The sequence below is a fragment of the Paralichthys olivaceus genome, chromosome 14 (genome assembly GCF_024713975.1).
Source record: "Paralichthys olivaceus isolate ysfri-2021 chromosome 14, ASM2471397v2, whole genome shotgun sequence".
Classification (NCBI taxonomy): Eukaryota; Metazoa; Chordata; class Actinopteri; order Pleuronectiformes; family Paralichthyidae; genus Paralichthys; species Paralichthys olivaceus.
In genome coordinates, this window is record NC_091106.1 from 16,789,193 (window position 1) to 16,810,559 (window position 21,367).

At 41.9% G+C, this 21,367-nt stretch overlaps 1 protein-coding gene across 5 annotated transcripts in view; it reads left to right on the plus strand.

Moving 5' to 3' along the window:
• Positions 1-21,367, plus strand: part of LOC109634656 (C-terminal-binding protein 2-like) — a 61,098-nt gene that overhangs the window by 36,468 nt on the left and 3,263 nt on the right. For 4 of the 5 annotated variants that reach the window (XM_020095342.2, XM_069539150.1, XM_069539149.1 and 1 more), the window contains 6 exons: positions 13,989-14,143; positions 18,046-18,190; positions 18,917-19,123; positions 19,693-19,907; positions 20,896-21,026; positions 21,224-21,351. In XM_020095342.2, the coding sequence (XP_019950901.1) occupies positions 13,989-14,143; positions 18,046-18,190; positions 18,917-19,123; positions 19,693-19,907; positions 20,896-21,026; positions 21,224-21,351 (981 nt within the window). Of the gene's footprint in view, positions 1-4,338; positions 4,576-13,988; positions 14,144-18,045; positions 18,191-18,916; positions 19,124-19,692; positions 19,908-20,895; positions 21,027-21,223; positions 21,352-21,367 lie in introns of those variants that run through there. The other variant, XM_020095348.2, reaches the window with a different exon arrangement.

The following is a 21,367-nucleotide window of genomic DNA, read 5'->3' on the forward strand; positions in this document are numbered from 1 at the left end:
GACTGCTTTAGATTAGATAGCAAAAGACGGACTGCTTTTAAAGCAGCGAGTCTCAGAAATGGGTGGAGGAGTGCAAATGGGAGATTATCTTAATTGAAAGTAATGCCATCTTAGAGCAAGTGAAGGAGGAGAGGAAAGCAGGGGGAGGACATCTTCAGTCCAGAGTTTATTTCTCACAAGCATCAGATTAAATAACTAAAATTATCTTGTATTCTGGCTCAAAGGGAGGGAAAATATTATTTTTAGAGAATTCAGTTGTAATATTATGTTAATAAAGTCAGAATATTATGATATGTGTCACTTTTGAAGTGGAATGTTTCACAAATAACGAAATACTTATTTTGGTACATCAGCACCACATTATTATAAATACAGGACTTTGTGTTTATTCTGAAGAAAGAACCACACAGGAAGTTGCTTCTTTTGTGGAAGAGGATATGTTTGGTGGTTGAACTAAATATCATTCATATGCAACAAATGAAGTGGGTTAGTTTCACAAGAAACAATATGATTGGTTTAAGATTTTTTTGGGATCCAGAAGAAATAAACTCTGGTGAGCATGGGGGTTCTCCTCATTGAAATATTTTTGTAATATCATGGCTTTTCTTCTCAAGAAATTACAACTTTATCAACTTTTTTTCTCAATTATGATTTTTTTCCACTTCCACATAATATTACAACATAATTCTCTAAATTATTTTTTCATTAAAACATTAAATTTACATTTAAAAAAACAGTCAAAATGTTAGAATCTGACACAGTACATTTCTACCACTATAAATTAATTGGCAATCAATAAATCAATTATTGTGCATGTTTTTAAGTCAAACTGCAACTCTCCATGCATTTGTTTTGAGACACAGACATCCACACTGCATTACACCTGTTGGGCATGTACTTTTATTTGAATGCATGCGTGTTTGTTTTCAGATGCAGTCATGTTCAGAGCCTGTACAGATAATATAGTGCACACGTGCCATGAAAAGAAACTGGAGCTTGAAAGGCAAAGTTTGAGCAGTGAGGCAAAAAGCTCTTTGTGGCAAGTTTGCGGCATCTTGTCAGAGACTTGAAGTGATTAACTGCTGGTTGTTGGAGCAGAGGCTGAAGGAAGGACAGAGGAGGTCACACGCTCAAGAATTTTGCAGCTCAAAAGAAGAAAAAAAGACGAGGAAAAAGAGTGCAATGAAGTGAGAAGCTGAAAAACTCCTTTCCTCATCAAAAGTCTCGTTACCTTCTCTCCTCTCCTCTCCTCTCGGTGCCAACCAGCAGAGTCGCCCTGAATTATTCATTTTGAGAATACGAAATCTTCACGGGTGTTAAAGAAGAGGCAGAGGCTGTCTATGTTCTCTGTATACAATATGTGTGTGTGTGTGTGTGTGTGTGTTTGTGTTTGTGTGTGTGTGTGTGTGTGGTGCTTAAAAATGTACTGATGTTGTAGGGACCTTAATGTGTCTACACCAGTCACATTTTGGGGACAAAAAGCAAGTCCCCATAATGTAAATAGTTCAATGTAAAGGTGAAGACATGGTTAGGTGTAGGTTAAAGTCGGGGTGTGGATTTGGCAAGTAGTAGTTATGGTTAATGTTGCAGTAGCTGGAGACGTGTGTGTCTGTGTGTGTCTGTGTGTGTGTGCATGCAGGGCCAGGCGCTGGTGTGGATATGTTTAGAGGTGTGGCTGAATTTCATTTGCACCCCGGGAAATATTATACATTTCTCAGCAGGCATGTCAGTCATGTTCACGGATGCCTGTTCCAACTCTGTTTGTCTAAAACTGCAGCACACATGAGGGATGTAATGAGCAATGCCTCCCTCCGTTTATACATCAACCCGTCGAACACACTCGCATCCTCTTTACATCTTCTTCTGTCTCTAACCAGGGCAGTTGGCCACAAGTCACAGGGAAAGAAAAAGGTGGAGGAGGAGAGTGATGGCGGGGGAGTGATGCACAGACGGGGTATGAATGGGATGAAAAGAATTTATGTGTCGAGATCGCCTACCTAAAAGAATAAAGAAAAGAATCCCTCAACATCTGTTGTCCACCTGCAGCTGTGCCATCTCTCTTTTTCAAATTTTTTCACTGCCCTTCTTTTCCTCTCACCCTTTTCCCTCAAGAATCTCATTTTCTCATGCTTCAATCATTTGGCACCGGCACGCCGTGCAGATCACAGGAGGCAGATGGGATGGTGAATTTTAGAGGTCAAATTATACAGTAGGCCCTTCTCCCTGCCGCGCCTTCTTTTCATGAATGAGGCTTTTTCACTCCGGGCCTGGTTTGTGGGCTCTGGTTACAAGTCGTAACCGAACCTGCTCAATGGGAGTGCGTTAAACTCACCACTCTCCTGTTGAGTTTACACCAAGTACATCCAATCTGCTACACACAATTACAGCATACTACAATATATATGCATTGTTTATGTTCAGAGCTTCAGCCTTTGGTGTTTGCTCATAAATGTTGTCATTTTTCAGATTCTGTAGACATTTCTGTACCCGGCCTGTCCACTGTCACTGTTAACGTGTTACAAGCTTAAAATCAGCCATTTTATGAAAGTAACTCTAATGTCCAAAGACAGAACTAGGTTTGAATGAATGCCAAATTCAAAATTAGATTATATATCATACATTGCATTTCTGTAAAGAGTAAATAAATAAAAAGAAAACATACAAGTGATATTTCCACCAATATACATTTTTACATATTTAAACCTTTTAGTGAAAGTCCTTGAAATTGTCCAAAAGTTGCACAGTGGATTTTTTTTGGATGAGAAGTTGAAGATCTAAAGCCCCTTTTCAACACTAACACCCTCTAACATCTGGCTTTTGTCTGCAATGGGAAAGGATACAATCTGCAATCACCCCTGCGTCAAATGACTCTGCTGTAGACTCAGGTTGTTATCGGCTCCGGAGATCGGCAGTTAAGGAAACATGACGCCTGGGTGAAGGCACTAATTTCTTCTTTTTCTAAGTTGACGCTGCACCTTTTCCTGCACGACATGAAGTGCATTGAACTTTGGGGCTTTGGCGCATAAACAGCCATGGATGTTTGTGAACCTATCGTTTTTAGGGAACGTGAACTTGATTTTTCGTCTTCATATTCTACAAGATGCAACCCTGGGCTTCCGATGCATTTTTTATGTAGGCGTTTCTTTCTGGGGCACTCAAACATCTCTCACCTGGGGAAAAAAACAGAAAGGCAAAGTCCTTAACAAGCAATGGGAAACTATTCAATCACCTTTTATTACCAGGCTTTACCCACATTTTAAAAACTTATGTATACCTGATCATTTTGTTAGTCTTACTGTAAACAACTAATTTAATGACATTATTGAAATTGTTCATGAAAAAAAATATAATTAATTATTATTACAAATTTTCTTAAAAGTCTCGAAACATGACGTGGGTTTTTTTAAACAGGATTTAAAAGATATCTGAACTTGTAACATCTAAAACATTTATGCATCATAATGTTTGAGGAATCGTGTGGTCTATACAATCTGAAACTTGTGTAAAATGTCTGAGGTGTGTGTGTGTCTGTGAAGGCAAAATCACACATAATACAACAGAGAGACAGGGATGGAGGAAAGGAGGGAGGGGAGGAAAAAAAAAGGGGAGCGAAGGCAAAAATGTTGAGCGAAGGGGAAGGTCGAAGAGAATGGAAAAGGGAGTCGAATGTGTGCCAGGAGCGCTGCACCTCTCGCTGTGACTGGTGCTCTTCAAGGATTTTTTTCCTCACTCTCTCTCTCTCGTCTCTTTTATTTACCTCTCTCTTTTATTTTCTCTTGCATAGCTGTGGCACCAGCTTGTTTTCTCTATTTTTTTTTTTTCTTCGTCTTTTCCATTTTGTCCCCCCACCACCCCTTTCACACATTCTCTCTCCCTCTCTCTCCCTCTCTCCCTCTCTCTCTCTCTCTCTCTCTCTCTCTCTCTCTCTCTGTCTTTCTGTGACTTGCAACAAAAGGCTAACGGAGTGAGCCTGACGTCTGGATGAATAGCCCAAACCTGCCGTGAAGGGAGAGAGGAGGGAGACAGAGGAGGCTGAGGATTGATTCGGCTGAAGAGGAGAGCGCAGAGGAGTGCAGATTGCCGGCTGAAGACAAATAGAGATTCAACATTTTTTTCCCCTCCTCCTTCTTTGGAGATTAAAGGAGTTGAAGGCACAGCTTTAACCGCACGGGCGGTTGACGATTGTATAGTTCTTGCCTCAGCCTCTGCCCCCCTCTGCCACCTTCCCGTTTTTTTTCACCCCCTCCTCTCAAGAGTCGACCAGTCGTTGGAGAAGGAGGAATGGAGCTTCTGGAGGTGAGGTGACGAAGGAGGACAGATTTGGAAACAAGCAGTGGGAGAGCGAGTGAAGACAGTGGAGGACGGAAGACAAACAGAGAGAGAGAGTGAGAGAGAGAGAGAGGGAGGGTGGGAGGCTGGAGGAGGAGGTAGAGAGGAAACAAGAGGATAACCCCAGGGCAGTGTGTGAGAATCCCCCAACGCCCACCTCTTCTTTTTTGTGTCCCTCTCCTCCACATTTCCTCCTCTGCCATGTGCAGTCCTTGATTTGAAGAATGTGGAGACAGCATTTCCCAGGCAAGGAGCATGTATATCACGTTATCTTGTGCATACAGTGTGTGTGTGTGCGTGTCTGTGTGCATGTACTCTTTAAGGGTTGTAATAAAAATCTGTGCTGTGTGTGAGAAATGGCGAGATGTGAGGGGGTGGGAGGAGTTGGATTTGGCTTTAAGGGTAATGAGCCTCTTATGTTTTTGCAATGAAGTGTGTGTGTGTGTGTGTGTGTGTGTGTGTGTGTGTGTGTGTGTGTGTGTGTGTGTGTGTGTGTGTGTGTGTGTGTGTGTGTGTGTGAGAGAGAAACCACATTAATCCGCACAGCAGCAAGAGGATGGTGACATTCGATGGGCTGTCAATTGGAGGGTCAAAGGTCGCAGGAGAAGTGTCTTTATGTGAGCGTGTTAACGGTTGTTCGGGTGTGTGAATGCTCTCGGCCTCGCTGTGTGTATTCAGGCAGTGTGTATTTAAAGACTGTGGATATAGAGCAGGACTCATTAGTTTTGGTTTTTGAAATAATTCTCTCTTATTTAGATGCTAATGATAATAACACAGTCAGAGTTATTGGATTGAAAATTGAGTAAAAATATAATTTGGAGAACTAAACAAATAGTGGAACTGTAATGACTCATGATCATAATCAGCAGCCAATATGAGACTTTTTCCCGTTTTTCTCTCACTGTCAATGACCAGAGTCCGAGCAGTGACATCAGCGTTCCCTCCTCCAAACACAACTTTCCCTGCTCGACCTGCACACACTCATTTGTGTGTGTGCATGCCAAGAAAGGCTGGAGTGCACTGTCTGCTGTTCATTTGCTCTGACAGCTGCTTTTGTCTCTGGACCCTGCAGTTGTTTTTTAGGCCTCGCCATAGCAAAGCACAAAAGACAACTTTAAAAGAAGAGACAGATGGACTCCCGGCTCCTCCCACTCCACATTGTCAATATCACACTGATGTCACCTGTGATGTCGTCATGTAGGCTTAAGTTTTACGCTTTCCACCTCACCTCCGCCTCACGTTTTTTTACGTGTAGCTTCACCCTGCTTTCCTCTATCATCCCCTCTATTTCCTCCCCCCACCACCCTCACCCACTCTTGGCTGGGCGTTTTGGGTGGTGATAAGTTTGGATGTGGGCAGGCAGAGGGAGGACAAACAAGGTCTTTGTGTGTCCACATCGGGGGAACAAGAGACAGGCTGGGGTGGCGGCGGTGCAGCCGGGCGCTGATAGGGTCCGGTGCGGGGGACTGGAGGAGGCAAGTCTGTCGGAAAAAAGGAGGGAAAAAAAAAAGCATTACACCTCCCCTATTTCTACAGATGCCAGGATCGTAAACACACTCGAGGGAGCGGGCGATCCTCAGAATACAGGCGCTGGATTCTAGTTAACATGTATGTTTAGTTGTTGCATGAGATGTTGATGTTTATGTCACATAGCGTGCAGGTGGACACACACCACCAGCGTTAAGAAAACACAGCATTGTGAGCTTTGATACCCTCAAACATTTCATTTAACAAATTCTGTGACATCTGATAATCACAGATTCATGTGTGTGATTGTTTTTGTTCTCCGCATAAACACCCAGCTCAGCAGGAGCAGTAGACCTCATGGGGACCAGGTCCTAAAGAGACAAAACATAATTTCTGAGGTCCTTGTGAAGGTGTAAGATAAGTTAGGTTAACGTTGGGGTTAGGTATGAATTGGTCATGGTTAAGGTTAGGCTGTTCCCAATGAAAGGAAGTCCATGTAAAGTCCTAATAAGGATAGCTGTGTATGTGTTGGCAGTACTGAGCCGTGTTGGCTTCCCTGGAAAATGCCGCAGAGAGGCACTGCTTGTTCCGCTTGTGTTCGGACACTGCTCATTAGACCTCACGCTCCATGTTTGGGTTGCCAGGTCGGGTGGCCTGTGGCACGTCGCCTTCTGGTGGCACGATTTGATATCATGGAATCAAGCTTTTCCCTTTTTTCCACTGCTGCACTTGCCACAATGAAAACCTGCTGGGTTATCACCTCGTCCATCCCCTCCCCTCTCTCTGCTTGGACTATACCATCGCCGGAGCCCCCCAGCTTGGGAGTTGCTAGGTAACCAGAACCAGCTGTTGGTCCTAAGTCGGCATTGAGCCCGTTTTGGCTCTGTGTCAACCACGGAGTAGTTTTCTCTAAAAGCTCGCTGTGAACCCAGTGACCGCCGCCGTTGTGGCCCTGAAATCATCGTGCCATGGAAAATCTTCCCTCACTTCCTTTTGTTTTTCCAGGTTTATTGTTCCATTGATGCTGTGGCTGATGTGGGAGCAACCATGGCATGTATCACACCAGTCTGAGTTATTTAGGAGCGCTTCATCGGCTTTCACACACGACGAGGGGGAAAGGAGATGGGAGAGGATTGAAAACAATGAGCTGATGCTTGATGAAGCTTTACTAGAAGAGGCCACATGTCATTCAGAGTGAGTTGAAGATGACATCAGGAATTAAAAGAGAATCTCCAAAGTGTCTCTCTGTTGTAGGTGAGGACACTTAACTGTCTCTGAGTGCTTTTAAAAGAGATTTGAGATGGAAACAGCGTAATTATTCAGGAAATCACAATAGTGGGGGTAAGTTAATACCACTCAGCGCCCCCAAATAGCTCCATTTACCTTTCAAAGTGTGTGTGACTGCCTCGCAAACAGGTAAATCTGAGGGGAGCGCATTAACTTGCAAATGAAATCATCTTTGCAAACCAACCGACGAGGGGGAAAAAACAGCACTGTCAGAAAATAGAGCTGCAGAAGTAAAGATAACCGATGTTGTGCGATGTTATTAAATACCAATTTGAAGACTTTCCAAACCCAAGGGGAGAAGAACAGGTTTGAGCGAGGGTTTATTTTCTTTCATTGATTGTTTGCGCTCTACTTAGGGAATGATCCCTCTCTCTCTGAAAACTCTGACTCACAGCATCTGGCATCGGAGCTTTTCTGAGCTGCTTTTCCAAGATCAGCCCCTCCAAATGAGAGAATTAGACAGCAGATCGTATTCACCGAGGAGAGACATATTTATACAAGTTCTGTCTCTTTTTTTTCTTCTTCTTCTTCTAACATTTAAAAAGATTACTTCTATTTCTGTTGTCAGAATCCAAAAAGACTTTCTAGTGTGGAACATCTGCAATCCATTTGCGGTGGAGAGAGTGCGCTCTTGACGGCTCTGCCAAAAGTTTTCATACTGCCTGGAGAATCATCCAGTTTGTGATTAACATTGGCTAAAGGATGATATCAACCTCAGTGCGTTTGAGCTTCCCCTTGTGGGTTGTAACAATGCACGACCTCCACTGAATAAGCCTGCTGTCACATTGAACACGGGCGAGCTGTAGTTAGTCGAGCTGCTTGCTTTGTTTCTGTTTTACTTGCTTGGCCTTCACACAATGCTGGCTGTTGTGCTGGGATAAATACTTTGAGTACAATAACAGGAAATTGGCACAAGCCATTTGCATTTTTATCTGGCCAAGATATCGTACCGCTTAATGTAAACCATCTTTAGTTGTGTGTTGCCTGAGCTGCTCACAGAAGTTTTTACGTTGCAGTGAATCTAGGGCCTTGAGAAACGCCTCTGCGGTGCGTTTTTGTCCTCGATTGAAAGCGAGTCTGGTGTTTTGTCTGCTGTGGGGTGGGGCTCTGTGTTTGGACAGGGAGGAGAGTCCAGGCTCTGCTTTAGTTTCCTGGACTGCAGGTTCTGTCTCTAGCTGCCGGGCGGGGAAGTTGGCACGCTACTGCCCAACCCGCTGGGCTGGTGATCAACCCAGGGGAGAAAGAAGGATGGAGAGAGAGCAAGATGGATATAAACAGAAAGGAAGTGGAAGTACCCAAGTTAAAGATATATTGTTGAATATTATTTCTTTAAAATGGATAAAAATGACTGGACTTATTTTACCAATTTGTGTGCTTGCATTATCCAAAATGTTTCCAACTATGTTCAAACTCCAACTATGATAACGACATTATTTTTTTGGTCGCCTTTTAATTAAAAATAAATAATTCACAACTGCTTTATAATAACAGAGTCCCCATTATAACTTACAATGGCAGCAAAATCAAACAGATGATTTCAAATTAGGTCTTTTGTTATTGTTTTGCCTGAGAGACCCCTAGTGGTAAAGAAAAACAATTCCATGCAACTTTTTCTACTCTTTATTAAAAAGTTATCTGACCACGAGTGACACAACAAATATAAGTTATTGGAAAAAGTCTCACTCCATTTTGGGCTGCCAGTGTTAAAGGTCCAGAACTCGCTCTCTGGATGCTGAGAACACATTAGGCTGTAATATATAGATGTGTTTTGACTTTTGATTTCAAAACAACTAATTTAATAGATGTGCTCGATTCTCATTCAAACCACATTAATCATCTACAATCTACACACATACGGTAACCATTGCCAGTTATGTTACTGCTCACATCTAACATCAACAGATGAATGTTATTACAGCCGTCTGCAGCTGCGAGCTAATTCTTAGTCTCTGTGATATCCCACAAGGCCCAATCAGGCCCCTATGGTAATGAACGTTTAGTTTACAGAAGCCAGTAGTGACATAGTGGGTCATAGAGTGAAGCAGTGTAATGTTGCTGTAATATTACTACCAGTGTTACTGTGGTGCCTTTACAACACATATATATATATTTAACATACTCTCCAGCAGAGGGGTTTTAGCCTGAGAATCTGGTTTCCTCAGGTTTTATAAGTTCTTATTTACTTTTATAAATGTTTTGTTTTACTCATTTGTGGCAAAGTTTTATTAAATGGAGAGAAACACAGTGCAACATGGTACACTACATTTACTACAGTGTGACATATCTGACATTTTTAAAATGATTAATATCAATTATCAACAATGAAATACAAATAAAACACATGACAAAGATAGAAAAGCAAATCACACTTTTATAACCTTTCCATATAACCTTTCCTATCAGATCCATGCACAGTTTAGTAAATTTAAGTGCGCTCTTCAAGTGAGGACGTTATGGTCTCAAGCCTGAAAGTGTGATGTTGGTGTTGCTTCCTTTCAGCACTTGATTTAGTAAAGTGGCAAATAACATTCTGTTATGTTTAGTTGCGGTCAAATGTGAATCTCGAAGCCAGTGCGTGTTTTTAGCTGAGGCACGCAGCCAGAACCTGCTTACATTTCTATCAGCTGTTTTTCATTTCTGGATTCATTTTAGAATTTTTTTACTTTAGCAACACAAGCTCTTGAGGCCATTTTGAACTGAGTCAGGGAGCGAGTGTCATCATATGTTGTCGGTGTATTTCTGAGTCATGTTTCCCTGCTGACACTTTAATCGCAGTTGAAACTCATCGCTGGTGATTTTGACAAGTTTACAAAATGATGATGGATTCTGCTCGACCTGCGCTATGGAGGAAAATGTAGTGTAGATTAACGTCTGACTGTGAGACACTAGAGACTAAAGCTCCACAACTCATTAACTCTGATGTGACAGGCGATCCCTAGAGCGACGGTCGGCTGATCCAGAGTCAACAACAGCAACAGTGTTTACTACTTAGTGAAATACACAGTGATTGATTACGAAAGGAGTTTTTATTCTCTGAATGAATTCCTTTTAAATGAAGAATCCAGAACTGAAAACTGCTCCGGTGTAATTCTGTGAATTTTCAGTTTTTTTTCTTCAGCTGAGGGACTGAGGGAAGATTTCTGTCCAAAACCACTGAACTCCTTCAAATCACTGGCCAGGTAACTGAGTCATTAAGACCCTCATTAACGGCCTTGCTGGGCGTTAATTATCCGCAGATTTATCATGTGTTGGATGCAGTGCCATGTTCTGCCTTATTAGGCAGGAGAAAGGCTATTAGCCACCAGGAAATAATTAATCAACAGCATTTTGACCCACTTTCTACAAGTGACACTGCTGTTTCCAGCTGCTTCTCATTTACTTGTATATACAGTAAGAGGAGCTGATGCCATGAGTATCAGTGTGTTTCATGTGTGTGTGTCGGTTGGATGATGGAGACGCTTTATTCCTCAGTCGGTCTGAGCTGTGATAATGATGAACTCTGCAGGAGTGTGATGAAGTGGTGCAGGGAGAGATGTGGAGCCACAGGTGTGTTGGCAAATGGTTTCCCTCTCCCCAGAGCTGCTTCGCTAACACACACACACACACACAAACACACACACACATATACACAAAATGGGTTCCTCCAGTGAGAATAATACCTGCTTTCTTACCCTCTCGGAAAAAAGGGAACAGAAAGCTTGAGGTCACCTCCTCCACATTACTCCTTTTTAACCTTTTCTGTCCTCTTTTCTCATCATTCTTCTCTTTTGATATGACACTTGGGCTTTTATGAATCACTCGCTTTTATAGCGCGCACTGCAGAATTATGAGAATGGCACTCAATAGAGCGCATACCTTCGCCAAGGCCCAGCAGTCCCTTTAAATTCAATCAGGCTGCATCAAATTGAACACACTTATAGTTATCAGTCCTCCGAATATGCCTGGGTTTTATCATCAAGATCCATTAATTATTCCCAGGGAAATTTGAAAAATAAAAAAAGTAAGTGGGGAAAAAAATCCTGGACTCGCCTAGATCCCTGATCCAGATCCTCATCAAAATGTAATGTCTTCTTTCCTGACCCATAATGCATCCTTCCACAAAGTTTTGCGGAAATCCATTCAGTAGTTTTTGCCTAATCTTGCTAACAAACAACGGACAGGGGTGAAAACATAACCTCGTTTGGCGGAGGTAATAATAATGATAATGGTTGTAATGTAATGAGTATAATAAAAAGTAATGTCTTCATCTGCTATAAGTGGCTCACGTAGCAGTTATAAAAATCTTCAGCTCGTTAAACCAACACAAAACAGTCAAGAGTAGAGTAAGCAAGATACAAAACATGAAAACAAAGCAATTTTATAAAATAAACCACAGGACAAGGTTAATAATAATCAACAGTTCATCATTTTAGTCAAATAAAAGTCGATAAAAGTGAGGAAATCTTTCCCTAAATCACAGCGAGCTGTTCACTGTGAATGGGTTGAAGGAAAAACTCCATTAATTCTTATTGCACATTTTCAGGAACTCGTAAGGAATATATTTAGGCTCGACATAAAAGAGTGAATCCATTTCCCATAAAGTAACTCGACCCTCTGCTTCCTCGATGCTCTGTCAAACCCCTTCAGGCTTTCTGTGGAGGAAACATCATATGCAGAATTATAATGATAATCATAATAATTATAGAATTCATTTATACAGCACCTTTCTTATTAATGTTAGCGAGGATTTGTGATGGGGGGGTGCCCCTTTAATTGTCCATCCTCATTTTTAGATGCGAGTGGTCGTCCAATAGAGATTTTAGAGCTTCAGAAATAACAGTCCTTCATCAGCAGTCACCAGACTGTGCTCCTCACCCGCTGCTCCTTCCCTCCTCACCCAGTTTATCAACACTCTCTTGCTCTCCCAGTTACATCTGCTAAGGAGGTTGTGTTTTCACCCGTTTTCTGTTTGTTTGGTTATTTGTCAGCAGGATTACGCAAAAACAACTTTTTAATTCTTCATCTTCATTTTCCTGGACTGGTGAAGGACTCTTCTTCTTCACGACTCTTTCTCTGCTTGTCGGGATTTTGAGGCACACGCATCACTATCTCTGATTTGAATCTGGTTCAATACTTTCCCCTGTGGTTTGATAAAGACATAGAGACAGAAATACCACCACCGGTAATTGGATCAATTAACATTTTATCAAAACCAGTGAGGGCACTGAACAAAAAAAACTGCAACTATCAAGTTAAATGAAAAAAATCAGGGTATCTAAATAGCAAATACAAGAAAACACCCTCTGGGAAGCTTGTTCAATAATCAATGCAACTTTTTCAATCATCGGTGCCGAACAGAATAAGAGTGTACACGTACACAGATAACTGAAACACTGCTGCATTTACAAGGACCTCTTGTTGTCATTATGTGCATCTATTGTGTTTGAAGCTCATATGTTGTCATGCTGCAGATGTGTAGGTCACAAACACCATCTTTTCCTCCCAAAACTGGAGGAGTGAGAGTGAGAGGCACAGAGCGAGCAGGCTTGGATTTCCTCTCCAGCAGCGCAGATGCCACTAAATAAAATATTTCATAATCCTGCCCAAATCCTCTAATCACCATGACAACAGGCAGCAGGGAGCCGGAGAGTGGTGGTGCATGGACCCCACCCCTCTTTTTTCTTGTCCCTCTTTTTAGTGGAATTTAGGTTCGCAATGTCAGATTCCTTCCTCTGTGTTGCTCTGTTTTCTAATCACATAAGAACACGTTGCATTGATTTTTTTTTTCTTTCGGAGGGAATATTAGTGAATTGGTTCAGTCTGTCAGGGTCAGCTGAATGCTTTGGTTTATTAGTCAGACAAGATACTGACGTTCATAGAATCTTTTAGTTTTGCCACTTTTCTCTCTGAAAGACGACACACAACTTCACCACAAACTCACTGTAAATGTGCGATGTTGTTGTTGACTTGTCAAACCTGATGGTCACAAGTTTAGATTTGATCATTGGTAACCGGCTGGTGATCTTTAGAGTGATTCTGTTAAGTGAGTGAAGGTTGTAAACTGTACAGAAGGTGCAGAAACACACACGCACTCACACACGAGCACATTTAAGGCCTGCCGGCTTCTGTATGGTGATAGGATAATGGAGGTGATGACCTCATGGGGTGAAAGGACCTGTTGCCTGGTAACAGTGTGGATAGCTGTGAAGGAGACGGGTAGTCACATCACTTTGTGTCATATCCAGGAGGTGATTTGTTCATTCTCACCAGGGGAGGTGGTTGTGCCCCCCCAGCCTGATTTTTAACTGGTTTGTTGTTTCTAAACAGTTCTCATCCGTGTCTAATTATCGTGTGTGTGTGTGTGTGTGTGTGTGTTCATCTCATCAAAGCAGAGACAGATTTTCACCTACTTTAGTGTTAGTATTCCTTGAGGTACAGATACCTGGACTTTGCACATTGGCTGATACTAACATTAACTTATATAACACTTGAACAGCTGAGGGGATGGCACCCCCCCATCCCCCTATACATCGGTCATATCATATTTGTGTATGTGCATGTGTGTGTGTGCGCGTGTGTGAGTGAAAGACATCGACCAGTGTTGCCAGGGCTGGGAGATGATGATTGTGGTTTAAAGTAGACAGTGGCTCAGACCAGTTTAAAAGCATCGATCCCACTCAGGGGTGTGTGTGTATTGTGCGTGTGTGTGTGTGCGTGTGTGTGTGTGTGTGTGTGTGTGTGTGTGTGTGTGTGTGTGTGTGTGTCTCTCTCATCACACAGTCCTATCCTGTGTAAACACTCCCTGCTCTGGGATGCAATTTCATTTTTTACTGATCCTTCTGCAGCTCACTCCACAGTGTTTGTGTGTGCACTCGTGTGCAACATAAATAATTAACTCCCTCTCTCCTCTTTTCCTCTCTCTGCAGGTATTCGGCCCCAGATTATGAATGGGCCTATGCACCCACGCCCCCTGGTGGCGCTGCTGGATGGGCGCGACTGCACCGTGGAGATGCCTATTCTCAAAGACTTGGCCACTGTGGCTTTCTGTGACGCCCAGTCCACACAGGAGATTCACGAAAAGGTAGAAAAATCCTCTGTTAGGTTTAGAAAAATCTAGCAGCCCCACTGGTCTCACTGGCAGAAAATGACAGGATTACATTTTCTCCATTTTATTTTATATTTTCACATTAGTTGAATTGTGAGCTGAGCTACTAAAAGCCTGTAGCACTGAAATGTAAAATGGTTGCTGTCCTGAGAAGCTCGTCACAGCCAAAATGTTCATTTATACACACTTTTTAGCTGCTTCTGTTTATCTGCCTAACTTAAAATACTGCTTCCTGATTTGTTGTCAGTTTTATATTTCCTGTTGTGTCGACATTATCAGTCTCGAGTGGATAACAAAACTGTCAACCCAGTTAAAATCAGGTGGAAACAAGTGATGACAAGCAATTCCACATACTGGACAATATATTTAATATTATTTTTATTATTAATATATATATTTTTTTTATTATTATTATTCTGGACCAAAGATTATTTACAAGCTTGTTGCTGGAGCTTTAAACCCACATGAGGATCTGTGGTTTCTCTGTTTATATTAAATCAAAAAAATGTAAAGAACATTGTCTAGTGTAGATGAAAATAATTAGAGGTCCAGTCTGTAAGATTTAGGTGAAAGGGGTTTTATTGGCAGAAATTAAATATAAAATAATCCTACTGATGTTTTCACTCGTGTGTTTCACCTACATTTTACGAAATATTGTTTTCTTTACCCTAGAATGGGCTCTTTTTATTTATATACTTTATATTTACATCAGGAGTCGGTCCCCTTTAAGGAGGCAGCCATGTTTTTTACAGTAGCCCAGACTGGACAAACTAAACACCTTTTAAGGGGGCAGGGTGAGGTGAGGGCTAATCAGCTGCAACATAAAACTTAACCACTAGATGTCACTAAATTCTACACACTGAACCTTTAAAGACACCAGTACATTTTTAAGTGTAACTTACTTAGAACTAAAAAATAATGTTATTAAAAGTCTGATGAGTTCCCTTTCCCAGACGGTAGTCTCAGACTGTTGTATGGTAAATATATATACTTTTATATGCTTTATGTTGTGGCTGATACTGTGTCGTTTTCTTTGACACTAACGGTAGTGGCAGTATCTGCAGGAGCTCTTGATCAGAAGCAGACACACAAACTTTGACTGCGTCTCTTGAATAATTTACCCTCAGTCGAGTCCAGAACAATCATCCCTCTCCTCTGTGTCCCCTCCTCTGTAATGTTTTAATAATATTCCAGCCCACTTTTCTGGTCCATTCTCCCAGTTCAACCATTATGGTTTCATCACTGACTCTAATCCCTCCGGGTGCTGAAGTGCTGCCTTGTTAAATAAGGAGGAGGCTGGTAATAGAAACACAGTGTAATTGTTCTGAGCCAGAGCGAGTGTCATCAAATTACTGTCTAAACACTGGAGCAAGTTTACAACTTAAGCTGGAGGAAGAGTTTTGGCTGATGTTTTACCAATATGCATAATTCTGTAAATCTTCAGTATTCCACATTTACAATTAAAATGGTTTTACATGACAAACTTACATTAAGTTTAGAGGTTAAATGGGAGAAATGTTTTTCTACATATAACTCTAGTATTTTTCTCGCTACACACACACACACACACACACACACACACACGATCAATCTCTGTCCAGTAAGATGATCTCGTAGTGAATCCATTATAGACACACAGAGGACCCTTCTGGGAGTGTAGTTGTTGGCAGCGTTCCCGTAACTGCACAGCAAAGGGTACAGATGGGGCACGCTACACACACACACACACAGACACAATGACTAATAACCTCACTGCAAGTCTCTGTAGAGAAGTACTGTTCTGACACTAGTATATAAACATCCTCACACACCAAGCATGCAAACAACAGCACACTGCTGTCTTTCCGTGCGCTGTCTGAAAGTAAGCAGATGCATCGATTTAAGAAATCTATCACTTAAGGAATCAATGGAAACTGTAGCTGCTGGTGACCTACCAGAATTCCGCTGCCTTCGTTGAGCACACATTACAGAAACGAATAAGACTGGAAAGCACTCATTGTGTGTTCACTACTGTAATACAGTACTGTCCTTGGAAAGATAAAAAAGACCTTTTGAATTGCTGGATGATACAAAGCCATGTGTTTTTCAAGTGTCTGTTCTGTAACCGCAGCTGAAGTGATGAAGTGCTGGTGTTTTTGTTCAAAGTACAACTGGTTAAAACCACAGTCGAGAATGTAACTGAGAAAATGACATGTATCTCTCTAAAAGAACGTGTGAATAGAGATAGGGCTTGTCATAACTGTCAGTTTAAATTCATTCACTTTTCTATTTGTGCAGCTTTATTCCATAGCTGACAGTGCAGTAATTGTGATTATTTGCGATGTGGCTTAACCATACTGAGATGCGTTGTGATAGTGGAATGGGCACATACCACATGGACAAAACATGGCCTGAGCCACAGGACCTGGTTCGATTTCCAGCTGGCTGGATCATTTTCCGCATGTCATTCCCCGTCTCTTTCCTCCAGCATTTCCTGTCTCTATGTAATAAAGGCACGAAGGCCAAAATATATACGCGAAGATATTTATGTATAAAATGATTTTTCTGGACAAACCACAACTCCAAACCTCAGGCATTTCCTCTGAAGCTCAGCGGCTTATGATCGTATAAGAGATGCAGAAAACACAGATGAAGTCAAATTACTAACAAATGTTGAAAATAATCTAATAATCTCCTTCGTCTTTTTTTAAAAATTATGTAAGTAAGTTCGATTAGAAGATTGACACCATTTTAGAGTCATGCTAACAATGAAGCTCAAGCTAGGGGGTGATGAGCTTAGCTTAGCATTAAAGAACACAGGGAGGAAAGAAAGACCTGGCTCGTGTTAAAGCTAAATAAATCTAAATAAAAACCCTTCAAGCACGTCGGAAACTCAGTAATCAACATCTTGTGCGGCTAGGACCAGGTGGAGATTAGCCTAGCTTAGCATAAAGGAATATAGCGTGAATGCAAAGCTAGCTTGGCTCACTCTTAAGTAAAGTAAATAGCCTACCAGCACCTCTACAACTCATTAAACAACACATAACTCATAGCTGGAGTCAGGAGGTTATTAGCTTAGCTTCACATAGAGGAAAATGGGACTAGATCGAGCCAGAAGGTGTTTTTGTTTCAATTTTAATTCATTAGCACTTTACAAAATCCATTTGCTAATTTTTTTCTACCTGATATTAAAAAAATCCTGTTGCTGTGAATCTGTGTTTTTCGAGCATTTGTCTCCAGCCACGAGCTAAGGGCCCGCTCCACTCAAGTAATGAGATTAATGCACGAGGAGAGCTTTAACCTTGAATTTAGCACCCGGCTCCCACTACAGCTAGCGCCAATAAAAATATTGCATGTAAATTCATGGCTATGCTAATCTGGCTCAGTTGGGTTAATTCAGTTAGCAGGACTGAGAATTTAAACCTGTTATTTTTTAACGGCCGTGTCTCACAGAAGCTACTTGCGTATGCTTTCTGGGTTTCTCAGCAGCTGTCAGTTTACTTTATGGCACTGCCTGCATCCACTCTAAGCTTGTTTGCATACACTCTGAATGAATGCTTTGTGACAAAAACAAGCTTTGGCGGGCACTCATAATAAACACACGGACAAGCACTCATATTTTAGAGCGCACATAAACAAGCCATTTGCATTTAGATGAAGAATCACAGACAAACTTTGGTCCAGGAAAATGAGAGGTGGTGAAAGCACTCGGTCGCCACAAGTTGGTCATACATACATTTAGAGAAAAATAATCTGAATATGAGTGTCTGGATGATAATGGTTAAGTACAAGAATGACAGTGTGAGAGTAATAAAAAAACGTGTAAGATTGTTTACTGAATATGATTGACAAGGAAATACTGAAGCAATAAGTGATGATAATCTCTAATGTCCCTCCAGGTGCTGAACGAGGCAGTAGGAGCCATGATGTACCACACCATCACCCTCACCAGAGAGGACCTGGAGAAGTTCAAGGCGCTGCGCATCATCATCCGCATCGGCAGCGGCTACGACAACATCGACATCAAGGCGGCCGGGGAGCTCGGTGAGGCTGAGGGACAGATGGAGACAAAAGAGGAGGAGGACAGATGTAAAAATATGAGATCGTTCAGAAGAAGACATTCGTCATGTGCTGAGATTAATGATCAAGGAGGGTCGCGTGTGTGCATACGGCTCATTCATCCACAACCACATGAGAGGAAATAAAGAATTAGATAATGCATTATGGATAAGAACAGTGCACCTTTGGATGGAGGCCAAACCAAACTCTTAACACAAACAACATATGTAACAAGAGGGATGACATACTGTAAACAGAATATGTAATGTGATGGATTTCATATGCAGAGCAGATGCTCCAACTGATATGAAAACTCCCCCTCGCGTTCCCATTTGGCCCCTTCGGCATATGTTTGGTTTGAGAGCAGGATTTAGTGCAATATCCCAATTGTTGTCATTTGAGCTGATACAATTCATTACGCATTATGTGGATTTTTTTTTGAGAATTGTTATTTTTATTGTCATAATTAGAAGTTTTAATTATCCTCTGACCCTTCACAGTTTAGTTTCATAGACAGTGCATTTTTATTTTGTACAAGGCCTCAAAGAAAATAAATATCCTGCTAATAAAACATGAAAACTCCTCTAAATTGATCTCCTCAAAAGATCCACATTACGCATAATCAACTTTTATAACTATTAAATCTGAAAGGATTTTTATGATTCTAATTAATTCAAGTACTTATGGCTGTCATTGTCCTACCTTCTCCAGGCATCGCAGTGTGTAACATTCCCTCAGCGGCTGTAGAAGAAACAGCAGACTCAACACTTTGTCACATCCTCAACCTGTATCGGCGAAACACCTGGCTGTACCAGGCTCTCCGGGAGGGCACGCGGGTCCAGAGTGTGGAGCAGATCCGGGAGGTGGCGTCGGGGGCTGCGAGGATCCGAGGAGAGACGCTTGGCCTCATCGGCTTTGGTGAGTCTGCTTATTTTGGTTTTTACTGCGAGAGGTTAAGCCACATTGAAGTGAGTGAAAGTCCAGCAGGTTAAATCAGTGATGTTCAGAGTTTATGAGAAGAAGTTCAGAATCTCTGAACCTGATCAGCGAATGTTAGTAACTGTGCGACTGTGAGCATTGTACTCAGGCACTAGAAAAACAAACTCTTCTTTTAGATTATTTTGTTTGATTCAATTAAGAGGGATGGTTTACTGTTTGAAAATAAATGTCACCGCAGCAGATTACAAAAAAATAAATAAGAAGTGTACAAAACTATTATTCTCATAAATCATCTGGAAAACATGAATGTTTCTCCAAGGTTTTGTGCCAATTCATCAAGTGGAGGCCTCACAGGCAGAGTGAAAACTTTGACCTGCCATTTCCTCCAGTTTCCTCTGGAGACCATGAATATCTAGCAAAAGAACATGTTTGGTCCCTAAATGAAAAATAACTAATCTGTAACTATATTTATCTCAAGTTTAGTTATGTGGTAAAAACCAAGTGACTGGAATCGTCTCTTACCTTCTTTGCATCTCTTGCCCCCTCAGGTCGCTCAGGCCAGGCGGTGGCGATAAGGGCCAAGGCGTTTGGCTTCAACATTCTCTTCTACGACCCCTACCTCCAGGACGGCTTGGAGCGCTCGCTGGGTGTTCAACGAGTCTACACGCTCCAGGACCTGCTGTACCAGAGCGACTGCGTCTCCCTGCACTGCAACCTGAACGAACACAACCACCACCTCATCAACGACTTCACCATCAAACAGGTCGGGGACCTCGAGTGCTGAGGAAGCTCCAGAAATTAATTGCATGTCTTTCGAAATATGAGCCTCAGGTGATGGAAGATAAGGGAAACTGATTTCACTGCTTCACATTAAACACACTGCGTGGTCGGAGAAGCTGATGGAGCTGGCAATTTATCAGAAACTGATAAGCCTCGATTTGGCAGAAGCTCTTTCTCATTACCCTCAAAAGCAGGCTGCACATTCTCTTTACTAAGCTAATGTTTCTCCGAGGTCGCTAGAACAGCTTTATGCCAGCGAACCGGCAGCTGACTTGGCCGGCCACTGGCTTTCCCTGGCTGCCAGCGCTCCTTTAGTTGGCAACTTGCAGTTATTGTCTGTGTAATGTGAGTGGTGAGATACTTAGAACTAACACGTGCACAGAAACGCAGGGGTTTGGAAGATCTCTGTGGATTCAGAATAAGAGGGACAAATGTATCAGCTTTAATTATTGGTGGTGGGACATATTTTAAATTATTTATAATCATATTATTATTTGTAATCGCTCATGATTTGGACGTCAGCTTTTTGTCTCTTAATGTGAACCCTGAATGAGTCTGTTTGAAAATCTTTCTGCAGCTCAAACATGTTAGTGTTGAGTTACTGCACCTCTGCTTCTCTTTGGCACTGCTGCCACCTGGAGGATATAAACTGAAGGGCGGTTTGTGTTCCATTCAATGGTTTTATAACTTGCAACCAAACGTGTACTAACCTTGCTCCTACATTTCTACACATATAGTAGAAACTACGATACGGTTTTTCTTTCGTCATGGAGTATTATATTAAACATGGCGAGCTCCACTGAAGATGACACGCTCTTATTGTAGATGTGTCTGCCTCATTTTACAATTAAACCATAATTTTTATTTTCAGGTGATTGTAAACTAATGAAAACATAATTATTAAATATTAATATTGAATGTGTGTGTGTGTGTGTGTGTGTGTGTGTGTGTGTGTGTGTATGTGTATATAGATGCGTCAAGGTGCTTTCCTGGTCAACTCGGCGCGGGGAGGACTTGTGGATGAGAAAGCTCTGGCTCAGGCCCTGAAGGAGGGCAGGATACGGGGAGCCGCCTTGGACGTCCACGAGTCGGAGCCTTTCAGGTGTTTGATCTCAACATTAACCTTTAAATGACATCACCTTTAACCTTTAATATTCTCATGAACATTATCGAAGGTGAAACCCCATAATAAGTTATGACAGTGGAATAATCAGGGAGGAGAAAGTTGTGTCCGTTTTCTTCTTCGTGCTTCTCATAATCACTTTGCTTCTCGTTTCTTTCCTTCACCTGCTGATGCAGTTTTTCCCAGGGTGCCCTGAAAGACGCCCCCAACTTGATCTGCACCCCCCATACTGCCTGGTACAGCGAGCAGGCGTCACTGGAGATGAGAGAGGCCGCTGCCACAGAAATACGCAGAGCCATCACCGGTAACGCAGACGTCTT